The 14,516-nt window shown below is 45.3% G+C and overlaps 1 protein-coding gene across 1 annotated transcript; it reads left to right on the top strand.

Annotated features, from left to right (window-relative positions):
* Positions 1-748: 748 nt before the first annotated feature.
* On the top strand, positions 749-14,207 carry LOC133213811 (glucose 1,6-bisphosphate synthase-like; the record flags this gene model as incomplete). Its single annotated transcript, XM_061356334.1, has 8 exons — positions 749-949; positions 1,166-1,263; positions 2,291-2,471; positions 5,681-5,774; positions 7,283-7,412; positions 8,593-8,782; positions 9,714-9,847; positions 13,005-14,207. Coding segments are annotated over 8 exons (1,131 nt in total), but the record flags the coding sequence as incomplete, so codon positions are not given.
* Positions 14,208-14,516: the final 309 nt, after the last annotated feature.

Here is a 14,516-nt window from a genome sequence, read left to right as displayed (position 1 = left end):
GCATAGGAGCAGCTTGAGGTGGGTGCCTCCAGGGAGGGACCCAGGACAAAAGTTCATCCATCACTGGGTTCTTTCCTTGTCTCCAGATGGGCCATAAATGTCATCTTACCTCTGGTGCTCCTTGCTAATGGATGTAACTCCTTTACCTTCCAGTTTGCACTGGGCTGAAGGCCTTCCTTTGCATAAATAAGCACAGGTTGTAAACTCAGTTCAGCTTTAGGTGGGAGTTACCTGCTTGTATCCTAAAGCTCCAGCAACTTCAGCTTCCCATTACTACTCATGCTAAGGAGGACCACTCAGTCAAAAGACCTCAGTTAAAGGAACCTGGCTAACTCAGTGCAGTTCACAACAAGGTGTACGTGTGTGGAATAGAGGTAAGAAGATGAAGTGTAAAGGTTGGCTGGGGCAGAAGAGGAGCATAAAAGGGTGAATGTAGGTAGAGCAGAGCCAGAGTAAGATCCTCAGGGTGGTGGAAGAGCTGGAGGTTGATGCAGAAACCAGCAGTTCATTCTTGGGAGACTTTCAACTGATTCAGCAGAAGGTGAATATCTCATTTTCTGGAGGAAGAAGCTTTCAACCAGCAATTTCCAGTGAAACTCCAAATGAGCACTTTCCCTTTGCTCCTCCTTTGAAATTAATGCAGGAATCAGCAGAACAGTGCAAAGTGTTAACTGCATTTCCTTTTGCTTTTGCTTTCCCACATGAAAGGAATCTTGTTGAATAACTAAAATCTTCCTGAAACTCTTCTTTCCTCCTCAGGGAGCTGAATGTGCAAACAGCTCTGAAGTTTGTTCATACCTCTTTTCATGGAGTTGGACATGACTACGTGCAGTTGGCTTTCAAAGCGTTTGGCTTCCAGCCTCCCATTCCAGTACCTGAACAAAAAGATCCAGATCCAGACTTCTCCACTGTCAAATGCCCAAATCCTGAAGAAGGGGAATGTGTGCTGGTACTTTTGTTTCTATTTCATCAGATTTCTATGAGCTTTCCTCTGTTTGGGTATCATAGTGTTGAAAAATCAAGGAAGAGAACAGGGAGTACCTGGCTTTCAGTTAATACAGTGGGCAAGCTGTATGAGATTATATATGCATGTAATATTGAAGTAGGAAGACTGGGTTTATTTGCTCTTGTGATTTTGTTCTTCCCATCCCTCTTCTCCCACCAGGAGTTGTCGCTGAGGCTTGCAGAGAAGGAAAGTGCTAAGGTAGTAGTGGCCACTGATCCAGATGCAGATCGACTAGCAGTGGCGGAACAGCAGGAGAAGTAAGTGATGGGATCATTTCTTTTCTCTCTTTCTGCAGAAGTAGTAGTGAAAAGGCACAGAATGTCATAAATCCCAGACTGGTTTGGGTTGGGAGGGACCTCATCCAGTTCCAACCCCCTGCCATGGGTAGGGGTGCTTACTAGACCAGGTTGATTGAGGCCTATCAAACCTGGCTGTGAACAGTGCCAGGGATGGAGCATTCACCAGATCTATTCATGTTACAGTAAAAGGCCAAATTAAACTGTTCAGTGGTTACTGAAGACAGCAAAATCTTGTTGTTGCTGTATTTTCACTTCTGTTAGGCAAACCTTCTGCCTTGGGACTGTAGCTCTTGGGGGTTTTATGTTTCTTTGTTTTTCCCTGGCTGCTTCATATTGAATGGAAACTATTTTTCTTCCACTGGCAGGCCCAAATTCTGATCACTGTGTAAGTAGCTGTCTGCAATACACCTGACTGCAGTGTATAGAATCATGGAATGGGTTGGAAGGGAGCTTAAAGCTTCTCCAGTTCCAACCCCCTGCCATGGGCAGGGACCCCTTCCACTGGAGCAGCTTGCTCCAAGCCCCTGTGTCCAACCTGGCCTTGAGCACTGCCAGGGATGGGGCAGCCACAGCTTCTCTGGGCACCCTGTGCCAGCGCCTCAGCACCCTCACAGGGAACAACATGCTTGTGTCCAACCTAAACCTACCTCCCCTCCTTCAGTTTAAAGCCATTCCCCTTGGCCTCTCAAGTATTGGCTGTATAGATTGCTATACTCCTGTTTGATAAGCTAAAAAGGTCTAAGCTATTCTAAAGCTGACAGTAAGGATACTCATTATGGTATCTTTACTTGCTAACAGAATGCACTGGGCTTGTCAGTCATTGAGACATGAGACGTGAAGTCCTGTTAATATGGTGGCTTTGTGTAGAGCAGCTTATCAGTAGTGCACTCAGATTCCTGTTCCAGTGCCTGCAGAAGCATCTCCCCCTGCGTGGATGCTCCTGGGAAACCTTGAATGAGCACTGACATTTGTATCCTGTCTGCAGTGGGTGCTGGAAGGTGTTCACTGGCAATGAGCTAGCAGCTTTGTTTGGGTGGTGGATGTTCTCATGCTGGAAGGAAAACTGCTCTGAAGATGCTGATGTGAAGAACATTTACATGTTGGCGACCACAGTGTCCTCAAAGATTCTGAGGGCAATTGCACTTAAAGAAGGATTTCACTTTGAAGTAAGTGTGGGGTTTATGAGTAAAATCTCATTGCCTCGTTCTCCATTTAGCTCCCTTCTCTTCTCACTTTATGAAATGGAGAAATAGATGACTTCCAGTCTTTTGGCTTGGAGTTATATATACATTCAAGTGTGTAAAGAATGCTTGTTTTACCTGAACAGGTCTGATTTCCATGGAGAATCATAGAATGGTTTGGGTTGGAAAAGACCTTAAAATAATCCAGTTCCAAACCCCCTGCCATGGGTGGGGATCCCTCGCACTAAACCACGTCACCTAAAGCTCTGTCCAGCCTGGCCTTGAACACTGCCAGGGATGGAGCATTTACCACATCTGCAGCACATCTCAATGCACGTTACAGTGATTGCAGACTATGAGATTTAAGGACATTTTCCTGGTTCTCTTGACAGAATGTCCCTGCATTTAAATCAAATTAGCTTCTCAACTCACCTGCAAGGAGGCTGTAAGAGGTGACACAAGTTAAACCCTAACGTACATAAAATAGGAATACTTTTGTCATGGTTATTTCCCTAGAGGTAAATTCCTCTGTGCGAGAGAATGAAAGTTGTGCAACTGAGTGTTTCCTACACAAATGGAATGCTTTCTGATGGCTTTGTAACAAGCACTTAGAGGTTACTCCATGTTCCTTCAGGTGCCCAGGTTACAAGTAGGTTTTCCTTCAGACTGTGACAGACAAAGGAGCTCCTTTGTTCAGACCTTTTAATGTAGTTTCATGAAGGACTTGGTAAAATAGGTATTGGGGCTGTCCCCAGTGACTGTATTTTACTTCCTGCATTCAAATTATGTACTTGCTCTGATGTCTGAGACTGTCATAGGAGACTTAAGTGCTCTAGAGCTTTACACAAACATGCAAAGATCCAGGGCTTGGTTTTAATACTTACCTAAATTAAAGCCATGTGTAGTAGGAAAAAACATTTTGCCAAACAATGAGGAATGAAAAACAAAGATGGAAAGTAACTGTGAGATGCATTTTGAGTGACTGGCCAAATAAGCTTCATCATAGAATCCCAGACTAGTTTGTGTTGGAACTGGAGGAGCTTAAAGGCAGGGACCCCTTCCACTGGAGCAGCTTGCTCCAAGCCCCTGTGTCCAACCTGGCCTTGAGCACTGCCAGGGATGGGGCAGCCACAGCTTCTCTGGGCACCCTGTGCCAGCGCCTCAGCACCCTCATGGGAGGACATTCAGTATTCAGGCAGGTTGGATGTTGCTGCCTTGTACTGAATTGCTGTATCTCTCGAAATCCCTTTCCTTTTGTGGAAAGGAACACATTTCACTGAAAAAAGGATGAGGAATTTACAGAACCCCTTGGTCTCCTCTAAATCATAGAATCAAAGAATCATGGAATGGTTTGGGTTTGAAAGGACCTTAGGCTCATCCAGTTCCAACCCCCTGCCATGGGCAGGGACACCTCACACTAAACCATATCAAACAAGGCCTCGTCCAACCTGGTCTTGAGCACTGCCAGGGATGGAGCATTCACAGCTTCCCTGGACAACCCATTCCAGTGCCTCAGCACCCTCACAGGAAAGAATTTCCTCCTTATATCCAATCTAAACTTCCCCTGTTTCAGTTTTAACCCATCACCCCTTGTCCTATCACTACAGTCCCTAATGAAGAGTCCCTCCCCAGCATCCCTACAGGCCCCCTTGAGATACTGGAAGGCTGCTATGGGGTTTCCAGGTAGCCTTCTCTTCTTGCCCCTTCCTTCTCTCCACAAAGGACTTAAGATTGTGCCTGCTTTTGCACGATTTGAAGAGCACCAGCAGTGCTGTTCCCTCCATCACCCCAAATTGCTGTTTGTATTTGTAGAACTTTTCCTTTTGAGTAACTCTGTGCTGCTGTCTCACCTGATAAACCACCGTGGAAGATCATTTCTGATCTCAGACTGAACCATGGTCTCTCAAGCACACTTACTCCTTGATTTGATACTCATGTCCTAGTTGAGTATTCCCTAGTAAAATGTTACCCAGTGACTCTGTGCCTTAGATTTATCATCTAAACTGAGGACATGTTTTTCCCCCCTTTCACCTTTGTTTTTCCCCCCTTTCACCTTTGTTTTTCCCCCCCTTTCACCTTTGTTTTTTCCCCCTTTCACCTTTGTTTTTCCCCCCTTTCACCTTTGTTTTTCCCCCCCTTTCACCTTTGTTTTTCCCCCCCTTTCACCTTTGTTTTTCCCCCCCTTTCACCTTTGTTTTTCCCCCCCTTTCACCTTTGTTTTTCCCCCCTTTACCTTTGTTTTTCCCCCCTTTCACCTTTGTTTTTCCCCCCTTTCACCTTTGTTTTTCCCCCCTTTCACCTTTGTTTTTCCCCCCTTTCACCTTTGTTTTTCCCCCCTTTCACCTTTGTTTTTCCCCCCTTTCACCTTTGTTTTTCCCCCCTTTCACCTTTGTTTTTCCCCCCTTTACCTTTGTTTTTCCCCCCTTTCACGTTTGTTTTTCCCCCCTTTCACGTTTGTTTTTCCCCCCTTTCACGTTTGTTTTTCCCCCCTTTCACGTTTGTTTTTCCCCCCTTTCACGTTTGTTTTTCCCCCCTTTCACGTTTGTTTTTCCCCCCTTTCACGTTTGTTTTTCCCCCCTTTCACCTTTGTTTTTCCCCCCTTTCACCTTTGTTTTTCCCCCCTTTCACCTTTGTTTTTCCCCCCTTTCACCTTTGTTTTTCCCCCCTTTCACCTTTGTTTTTTCCCTTTCACCTTTGTTTTTCCCCCTTTCACCTTTGTTTTTCCCCCCTTTCACGTTTGTTTTCCCCCCCTTTCACCTTTGTTTTTTCCCCCTTTCACCTTTGTTTTTTCCCCCTTTACCTTTGTTTTTTCCCCCTTTCACCTTTGTTTTTTCCCCGTTCACCTTTTTTTTCCCTTCACCTTTGTTTTTTCTTTCACCTTTGTTTTCCCCCTTTCACCTTTGTTTCCCCCTTTCACCTTTGTTTTCCCCCCCTTTCACCTTTGTTTTCCCCCCTTTCACCTTTGTTTTTCCCCCTTTCACCTTTGTTCCCCCTTTCTCCTTTATGTCTCTCCCCCTTTCTCCTTTATGTCTCTCCCCCTTTCTCCTTTATGTCTCTCCCCCTTTCTCCTTTATGTCTTACCCCCTCATCTGAAGCAGCCCACAAGTGATGGGAATAGTGGCTACACTTTTTCTTTAACTTGAAACTAAATTGAAAATATATATTTAATGCACTCTTTATCTTTTCTGTTTCAGGAAACACTCCCTGGATTTAAGTGGATTGGAAGTAGAGTAAAAAATCTCCTAGATAATGGGAAAGAAGTTCTCTTTGCATTTGAAGAGTCTATTGGTAAATATGTTCATATTGTTTTAAAACGTTGAGAAGTGTGGGTAAATGGGACTAAAAGTGGTCTTAGCTATGAAACAAATCAAAAGCACTTTATTTCTGATCATGTAGTTACTGGTATTGATGTTTTGCTCTCATCAAATCAGTTTGCCAACTATGATGATAAATGATACACGAATCTCTGATTCTGGTATTGTACTTGTGCAGTTTCCTGATACAAGCCTCGTCTGGTACAGCTTGAAAGTCCTGAGATGCCAGAGCCAAGCTACTGTTGTTGTGTGGTCATTTAGCTGAGGTGAAGCACAGGAGCTGTTCTTTATCAGATTAATATCTCCCAGGTCCTGTCAGTGAGGACTCACTACTAATGGCTCTGTGGAACTGGGAGGAGGTTTGCTTTGGTCACACTCCCCATCACACTGGTACTGCAGCCCCTTCAGGAGCTGTGCACTGTCCCCTCATACAATGTGAGAGGAATCCAGACATGTGCAGGAATAGCATTACATACCTTATGGAAGTGTGTGACTCTTCCTGCTGACCTTGACTGGAGCACTCTATCTTGGTAATCTTGCTGACACCACTTACCTGTGGAGAACTCTGTAGCGAATGTTTCAGCTATGGGAATTCTCCACTTAGGATAAATGGCAGCTTTTGGGACATCATATTCATGTATAATATGGTATTTGAAAATGAAGCGTAGAATCACAGCATGGTGTGGGTTGAAAGGGATGTTAAAGCTCATCCCATTCCAACCCCTGCCCCAGGCAGGGACCCCTTCCACTGGAGCAGCTTGCTCCAAGCCCCTGTGTCCAACCTGGCCTTGAGCACTGCCAGGGATGGGGCAGCCACAGCTTCTCTGGGCACCCTGTGCCAGCGCCTCAGCACCCTCACAGGGAAGAGCTTCTGCCTAAGAGCTCAGCTCAGTCTCCCCTTGGGCAGGTTCAAGCCATTCCCCTTGGCCTGGCCCTACAGGCCCTTGTCCCAAGCCCCTCTCCAGCTTTCCTGCAGCCCCTTTAGGCACTGGGAGGCTGAAGCAGAGACTGAAGAGGGTTTGTGTCCATGCCAGTGTCTTTGATAAAGTTAGAGCAGCTTTTAAACCAGGAGTTAAGATCTTGTTCATGCATCCCTTCACAAAGAAAGCATCCTGGCGTTTGTGAGGAGCACTGATTTGGCGGTTACCAAGGCAGTATCTCTTGATTGATTCTAATTACTGACAAGACTCTTTGCAGTATTGATGTGCTTGCACAAAACAAGCTTATTTTTATGGTTAGCACTGTACTGTCAGAGACCTCTTATTGATCTGGAATGAATTGATTAGCGCACCTATCTTTCCAACCCTACAATCCTAAGTTAATTTAGCTTTCTTAGACAATGGGAATGCATATGCAGTGATAAAACCAGTTTATGTACATTGGCCAATATTCTTTTACAGGAAGAAGGTTAAAAAGCCAATAAAGTAAATCAGTGCAGTAGTATCTGAAGGTTACTTTTCTCATGATCAACTTGATTTCTAGGTTTCATGTGTGGCACATCAGTGTTGGATAAAGATGGTGTAAGTGCAGCTGTGGTCATAGCTGAGATGGCAACGTACCTGGAGGGCAAGAACCTCTCGCTAGCACAGAAACTCATTGAGATATATGAAACGTAAGTTGGATTTCCCATTAGTATGTTCCACTTCACTCTATAGGAGCTGGGAATAATGAAGCTTTTTAATGCATCCCTCAGCTGTTTTCTCATTGCAAACTGTTTTTTTCCTGATGCTATGATGAACTACAGTCTCCAGTATTACAGATACTCCTTAAATGCTCTGTCTCCCAAAGGACTAAAGAGGCCTTTCTTACTGTGAAAGAATTTTGCACTATAGATCCACCAGATCAAACTCATTAGATTCACACTATGTCACTTGTTATCTTCTGCTGTGTGGCTGTAGCTTAGTTGTGCTCTGTGTGCCTCTCTTGAAACACCATTTAGACTTCAACACAGTCTGGGGATTGTTACGTGCTGCTCTTGCAGAGGTTCGTATTAGAACAGGGGTTAAAGGAATGGCCTGTGTTCAGTAGCTACAGGCAATTCACTGCAGCAAAATGAGGAACATGTTTGTGTCAGAATTAAGTTATTTGCTGTGATAAACCCTGTTCATCAGTAGAAGTTCCTGTGCTCTAATGGAACTGGCAGCACAGCTATAGCAAATCATAGAATCCCACACTGGTTTGGGTTCAAGGGACCTTAAAGCTCCTCCAGCTCCAACCCCTGCCACAGGCAGGGACCCCTTCCACTGGAGCAGCTTGCTCCAAGCCCCTGTGTCCAACCTGGCCTTGAGCACTGCCAGGGATGGGGCAGCCACAGCTTCTCTGGGCACCCTGTGCCAGCGCCTCAGCACCCTCACAGGGAAGAGCTTCTGCCTAATATCCTGCCAGCCCCGCACCTGGTGAGCCCTTACATGATGTCTGATTTGGGGTAGTAGTTTCAACTTGGATGGACTCATCAGTCGCCTTCCTCACAGGCTGTTGAAATAATCTGTTGTTATGGCTGTGGCAGACAAGTTTTGATGGTGAGGGAATGATACTGGGTATTAATTTCCTGAAGGCTTCCAAGCCAAATGCCTGGATTTTAGTTCTTTGGAGCTCAAAACTATGCTTGAGTTTATAAAATAGCTGAAGATGATCTGAGTAATGCAGCAAAATCTGCCATTTGCCTATAAATACCTGTTCCCACAGCTGTGACAACTGCATTCTTGTATTGCTTTTCCACACAGGAGCTTTCTTTAGTTAGTAAATGTAAAGCAAACTGAGTCTGGTAACTGAAAATGTTAATCTGCTTGTAGGTACGGATACCACATATCAAAGACTTCCTATTTCTTGTGCTATGATCCTCCTACTATCAAAAGGATATTTGAGAGACTTCGGAACTTTGATGCTCCTCAGTCTTATCCCAAACTTTGTGGCGTTTACAATATCTTACATGTACGAGATGTCACCACTGGCTATGACAGCAGCCAGCCAAATAAGATATCGGTGAGTTATGAAGGACTTTTGCAGGACAATCATGGAATGGTTTGGGTTGGGAAGGACCTTAAGATCATCCAGTTCCAACCCCCTGCCATGGGTAGGGACCCCTTCCACTGGAGCAGCTTGCTCCAAGCCCCTGTGTCCAGCCTGGCCTTGAGCACTGCCAGGGATGGGGCAGCCACAGCTTCTCTGGGCACCCTGTGCCAGCGCCTCAGCACCCTCACAGGGAAGAGCTTCTGCCTTATCTCCAGCCTGAACTTCCCCTGTTTCAGCTTGAACCCATCACCCCTTGTCCTATCACTACAGTCCCTAATGAAGAGTCCCTCCCCAGCATCCTTGTAGCCCCCTTCACACACTGGAAGCTGCTCTGAGGTCTCCACGCAGCTTCTCTTCTCCAGGCTTAACAGCCCCAATGTTCTCAGCCTGGCTCCATACAGGAGCTGCTCCAGCCCCTGAGCATCCCCGTGGCCTCCTCTGGACTTGCTCCAACAGCTCCATCCCCTCCTTATGTTGGGGACACCATTACAGCACAGAGTGTTGCAAGTGGGGTGTTGCAAGAGCAGAATAGACTTAAAAGTATTAATAAGTAATATAAGAAAACAAGTATTCACTTATTTTCATATAACAATGAATTGATATTATTGGTTGAAGTGAGCTCGGTGTTCTGCAACTCTGAAGCTGTCTAGCAGGCTTCCAGATGTTGGAATTCCAACTGGAGCAAGAGGCTGTTCTATTATCCTTAAATACTGAGTCTCATCAGACTGAAATGCCTTGTTCTTGCCTTGCATTGGCTGGTGGATGTATACAGGAGGGGATTCCAACATGTCTATTTAGCTTTGTACCTACTGAATGTTGTAGTTAACACCAGCCAAACATAAATTCACCCACTTTTGTGGAAGTTGGGGCATTGTGTAATAAATTGATGTTGGTTTTGTAGGTGCTGCCAGTGAGTAAAAGCAGCCAGATGATCACTTTTACCTTCCAAAATGGTTGCGTTGCCACCCTTCGGACAAGTGGGACAGAACCAAAGATCAAGTACTATGCAGAGATGTGTGCACTGCCTGAGCAGAGGTAAGCAGAGGGCTGCATGCACACTGCAACATGCCTTTGGGATGAAAGTCAGTAGAAAGGAACCAGTTCCTTGCCTGTGATCGATTCCTCTGCTACCTCCTTGGAGACCTGAGCCTCACGGACTGTTCCACCCTGTTAAACTCACCAGTGATGCACATTCCTGCTCCTAAGGGACCCCCTCTGTAGTGGATAAGACAAAGAACTGAATTTTTGGCATCTGCTGCTTGAGGAGACTCATTTATTAACCCAGTTCCTCATTCACTTCAAATTAAAGAGTGATTAAGTGCTGCTGATGGCATGTAGCTTAAACCCAGGTGAATTCTTATTGCGTTTGGGAATCTGTGTTGCTCTGAGCTACTGGAATAGTAGTAAAGGTCTGTCCCGTTTTGACAGCCACCTGGGTTAAGCTATTCCCAGTTTAAAAGAGGTGGGTGCAAATACAGGGTGTGTTTGCACCACTGAAATCAGGTGTGTGTATGAGCCTAGCTTCTCAGTCTAGTTAATGGAGAGAAGCAGCTCTTGAACTGGATTCCTAACCTGAATTGCAGCAATATCCCCCCTTTTAGACTCTGATTCCGACATTCCTGTGGAGCAGAGAGTAGAAATAATATATAGGGACCTCTGATTTGCTATTTCTTTCCACTTATTGTCAGGAATTCAGACAGAGCATAGCTTTATCACTGAACGTCTTGGTCAGATTTAGGCAGTCCGTGGATAGACTGTGAGTGGTAGATAGCCCTTGCTTGGAAAATGTACACGTGAGGACATGCACAAATCCATGCCTAGACAGTTTTCCAGATTGCTGAAGTTTTCTTTAAATGATGGTTCATTGCTATATATAGAATTATAGAACCACAGACTGGTTTGGGTTGAAGAGACCTTAAAGCTCATCCGGTTCCAACCCCTGCCATGGACAGGGACCCCTTCCACTGGAGCAGCTTGCTCCAAGCCCCTGTGTCCAACCTGGCCTTGAGCACTGCCAGGGATGGGGCAGCCACAGCTTCTCTGGGCACCCTGTGCCAGCGCCTCAGCATCCTCATAGGAGGAACTACATGAAGGGCATCAACACATGTACGGCCTATCTTCTGCATCATGCTTTTAGTTGTTCTGTATTGACCATGGGATAACAGCAGGGCAGGGAAGTGGTGATTCTATATCCCAGTTTTCTGAGTGGCAGCTTTTGCTAGAACCTTGTTATTTATTCAGTCAGAGAGCTTTCTGCTCATGTGGCATGTGAAAGCACTTCTTATGTGGGTATGGAAGTTCTCACTTCAGTTAGAACATGTTTCCATGAACCTGGGAGTGGGCAACATCCCACTTGGTGAAAGAAAAGGTGAGGTATATTTAGGGTAAAAAGCTACACCAAAAAGGAAGAAATAAATGCCAGAAATGCTGTCTTTAACCTAATCTTAATACAAGTGAAGGCCAGACATGGGTAGTGCAGAGAAACAACAGACAGGAGGATGCTTTGCATCATTTGAGCTTCTGCTGCTGTTCATTCCGGTAAGTCAGAAAAGCACACTGACATTTAATTTTAGTTACTACCTGTGGTTAATGTCCATTATTGTCAGGAACACAAAATGGCCAACAGCATCCTGGCTTGTGTCAGCAGGGCCAGGGCAGGGATTGTGCCCCTGCACTGGGCACTGGTGAGGCTGCACCTCGGATCCTGTGCTCAGCTCTGGGCCCCTCACTGCAAGAGAGACATTGAGGGGCTGGAGCGGGGCCAGAGAAGGGAATGGAGCTGGTGCAGGGCCTGGAGCCCAAGTGTGATGGGGAAGGGCTGAGAGACCTGGGGGGTTCAGATGGAGAAGAGAAGGCTCAGGGGGGACCTGATGGCTGCCTCCAAGTGCCTGAGAGGAGGATGGAGCCAGGAGGGGCTGGGCTCTGCTCCCAAGGAACAAGGGATGGGACAAGAGGAACCGGCCTCAAGCTGCACCAGGGCAGGTTTAGATGGAGCTGAGGAGCAATTCCTGCCCCAGAGGGTGCTAAGGCATTGGAACAGGCTGCCCAGGGCAGGGCTGCAGGCACCGGCCCTGCAGGTATTTAACAGATGAATAGATGTGGCACTTAGGGACATGGGGCAGTGGTGGCCTTGGCAGTGCTGTGTTAATGGCTGGATTCAATGGCCTTAGAGGTCTTTTCCAACCTAAATGATTCTATGATTCTAAATTGAAAAGCTCTCAAGCTTCCCTGGTTCAAGGCATGAAGTGGCCTGTAGGAACCTCCAGAGGCATCCCTCCCTGTAACAGCATTGCAAATACTCTGGCTTGCTGCTTATTGATTATTCTGAAGAGCTGAACATCAGGAAAGCCAGTTTAACAACAGCATTTAGGGGTGGTTTCTTTAGAAGGAAGCGGTGACCTGAAGTGCAATGATGGATTCTCAGTTCCACAAATGAAGCAAGCAGATGTAAATAAGCCTGTTTTGCCTTCTCTCTATTAAAACCAGGCTGAGTTCCTCTCCTTCCACTGAGCCTTCTGGCACAGGGTTATGCATTTTTAAAGCAGTTTTGCAATGCATTAGTGCATGTGGATCAAATGAATGTCTGGGCATTTAAATAGGGAAAGGATCAGTGCAATACAGTGTCCTCTTCTGAGCCATGACACTTTGCCTTGATTACTCAATCCTCCTAAATGGCTCTTTAGCCAAAATACAATCAGAAACCCTAGATCATAGAATCATAGAACCGTTTGGGTTGGAATGGACCTTAAGATCATTCAGTTCCATTACCCCTTGCTATGGGCAGGGACACCTCAGCCTGGACCATGTCGCCCAAGATGGGCATCTGGCTGCTATGTAGAGGATAATATGGGGTTTCTGCCTCCTCTTGGTAGCTCATTCTTACTTTTAAACCCATTTACACTCCGTGCCTGACCAGTCTTGCATTGGTTTTGCAGGTAGGAGTTGGAGTTGTTGTGTCAGCCTGGAGCCCTCTAGTGGAGATTAATTTGTTCTTTAATTAAATGAATTTAAATTGATACTGCAGTAGTCCTCATGGAAAAGTAGCTGGTTGAAGTGAGAAGGTTGAAGTGAGAAGGTTGTGATGCTGGTAGGAAACGCAACAGCTCCATCACCATCAGATCCTGCTTTTCAGGTTGTAAATGGATGCTTGGTGTGTATCAGACCTCTGACACTGTCTTGTTCTCTTGTCTAGTGACAGAAACGTGCTGGAAGAAGAACTTCAGAAGCTGATTGAAGCTTTGATTGAGAACTTCCTTGAACCTGATAAGAATGGACTGATCTGGCGCTCGGCTTAGATCTGCTGGCCCTGGTGTTCAGAGCAGTGACCCTCTGCCCTGTGTCACAAAGGAACCAAGAACACAACTCAGTTTAATATATATGTGTGTGTGTATGTGTGTGTGTGATAAACAGCTATGGTTTTAGTCTGTAAAGGAGCATTCTTCTGTCAGGTTTTCCCCAAAAGAAAATTGGAAAAGCAAATTGGGATAAGGAAAAGGATGGAATTTCTTCCTACAGTTCTCTATCCTTTTGACCAAAAGACTTGGTTAACCTGCACCAATGCAAATGAACTGCCCTCGTAGGTTTAAGACAGATCTTAACCACTAGATTGTGTCTTCAACTCGTTTCAGGTACCAAGTAGCTTTTGTGTGAAAAGGCTTTCTAATCAGATAGTCACTTAAAGGAAGCAATTGCTCCAGCCTGACAAAGAAGCCTGTTTCTTCCTAGCTGTTGTGTGTGAGTGTAGGTATCATGACAGCTCTTCATTTCCCAACAAGTGGAGGTAGAGTCCAGTGCTTTGCATTCCTTGTTTAGGCAGGTTGTTCAATATGACCTTTTTCAGCTCCTGAAGTAACTTTATGGTGTTCAAGGTGCTCTTGGTGCACTGTAACTTTCCTGTGTGTATCTTACTTACTCAACGGTGTAACAATAGTGGCTCCACTTGCAGCCTGGGTTTGGATTACACAGTGCTTCCAGAGGGATAGAAACTTACTCATTCCCTGGTTAAATTGCCCATTAGAATGACTTTGCAACTGCTTTCTTTTAGCCCATGGCCTGAAGGGAGAAAGAGACCTTAAACCTTTTAGTAAAGGTGTCAGAAATCCAGTAACTTTGACTGAAAATTCCAGTTGGTGACTTTTGGGGGGGTTTATGGCTTGAATTCCTATTGTCTGTGTATTACAAAAGGAGCAGACATGGAGGTGAGACCCGGACACCATCATATTTTCTTTTCTAGTTACTAAGCCATTACTTTTTGTGATGTCTTGTAAGCTAATTTCTGTTACAGCATCAATTGCAAATACTCTTTTTTTCTCTTTTAAGGCATATTTCTAACAACTTCCCATCTGTTTCCTACATTTGCTTGAGTAAAATGGTACAGCTCATCCCTTTTTCCCCCCCAGGAAATAGGCCAGTACAGAAGTTCTCATGGGTATATCTAGGATTTCAGAAAGCAAAAGCCATGTTTTGGCATAGAAAAGCCATGAAAGATACTTTAACTGAAGCAGTGCTTGAAGGAAAACTGGGTATTGATTAACTGAGAGTAATACTTGTTAATGTGTCCTAAATGGCTATAGAAGGCTCCAGAATGAAGTCAGGATGTTCTGGATATCTCCCTGCTATCACTTCACAGTAAAAGGAATAGATAAACTCAACTCTTAAGGACTCTATTGAAGGTTATGTGAGAACCTTAATGTAAAGCTCTTGT

Source organism: Neopsephotus bourkii, unplaced genomic scaffold, assembly GCF_033783945.1.
Source record: "Neopsephotus bourkii isolate Nb327-2 ecotype Australia unplaced genomic scaffold, CSIRO-AGI_Nbou_v1 NB_98, whole genome shotgun sequence".
Classification (NCBI taxonomy): domain Eukaryota; kingdom Metazoa; phylum Chordata; class Aves; order Psittaciformes; family Psittacidae; genus Neopsephotus; species Neopsephotus bourkii.
The sequence above is the reverse complement of the archived record's forward strand: the minus strand, read 5'-3'. Positions and strand labels throughout refer to the sequence as shown.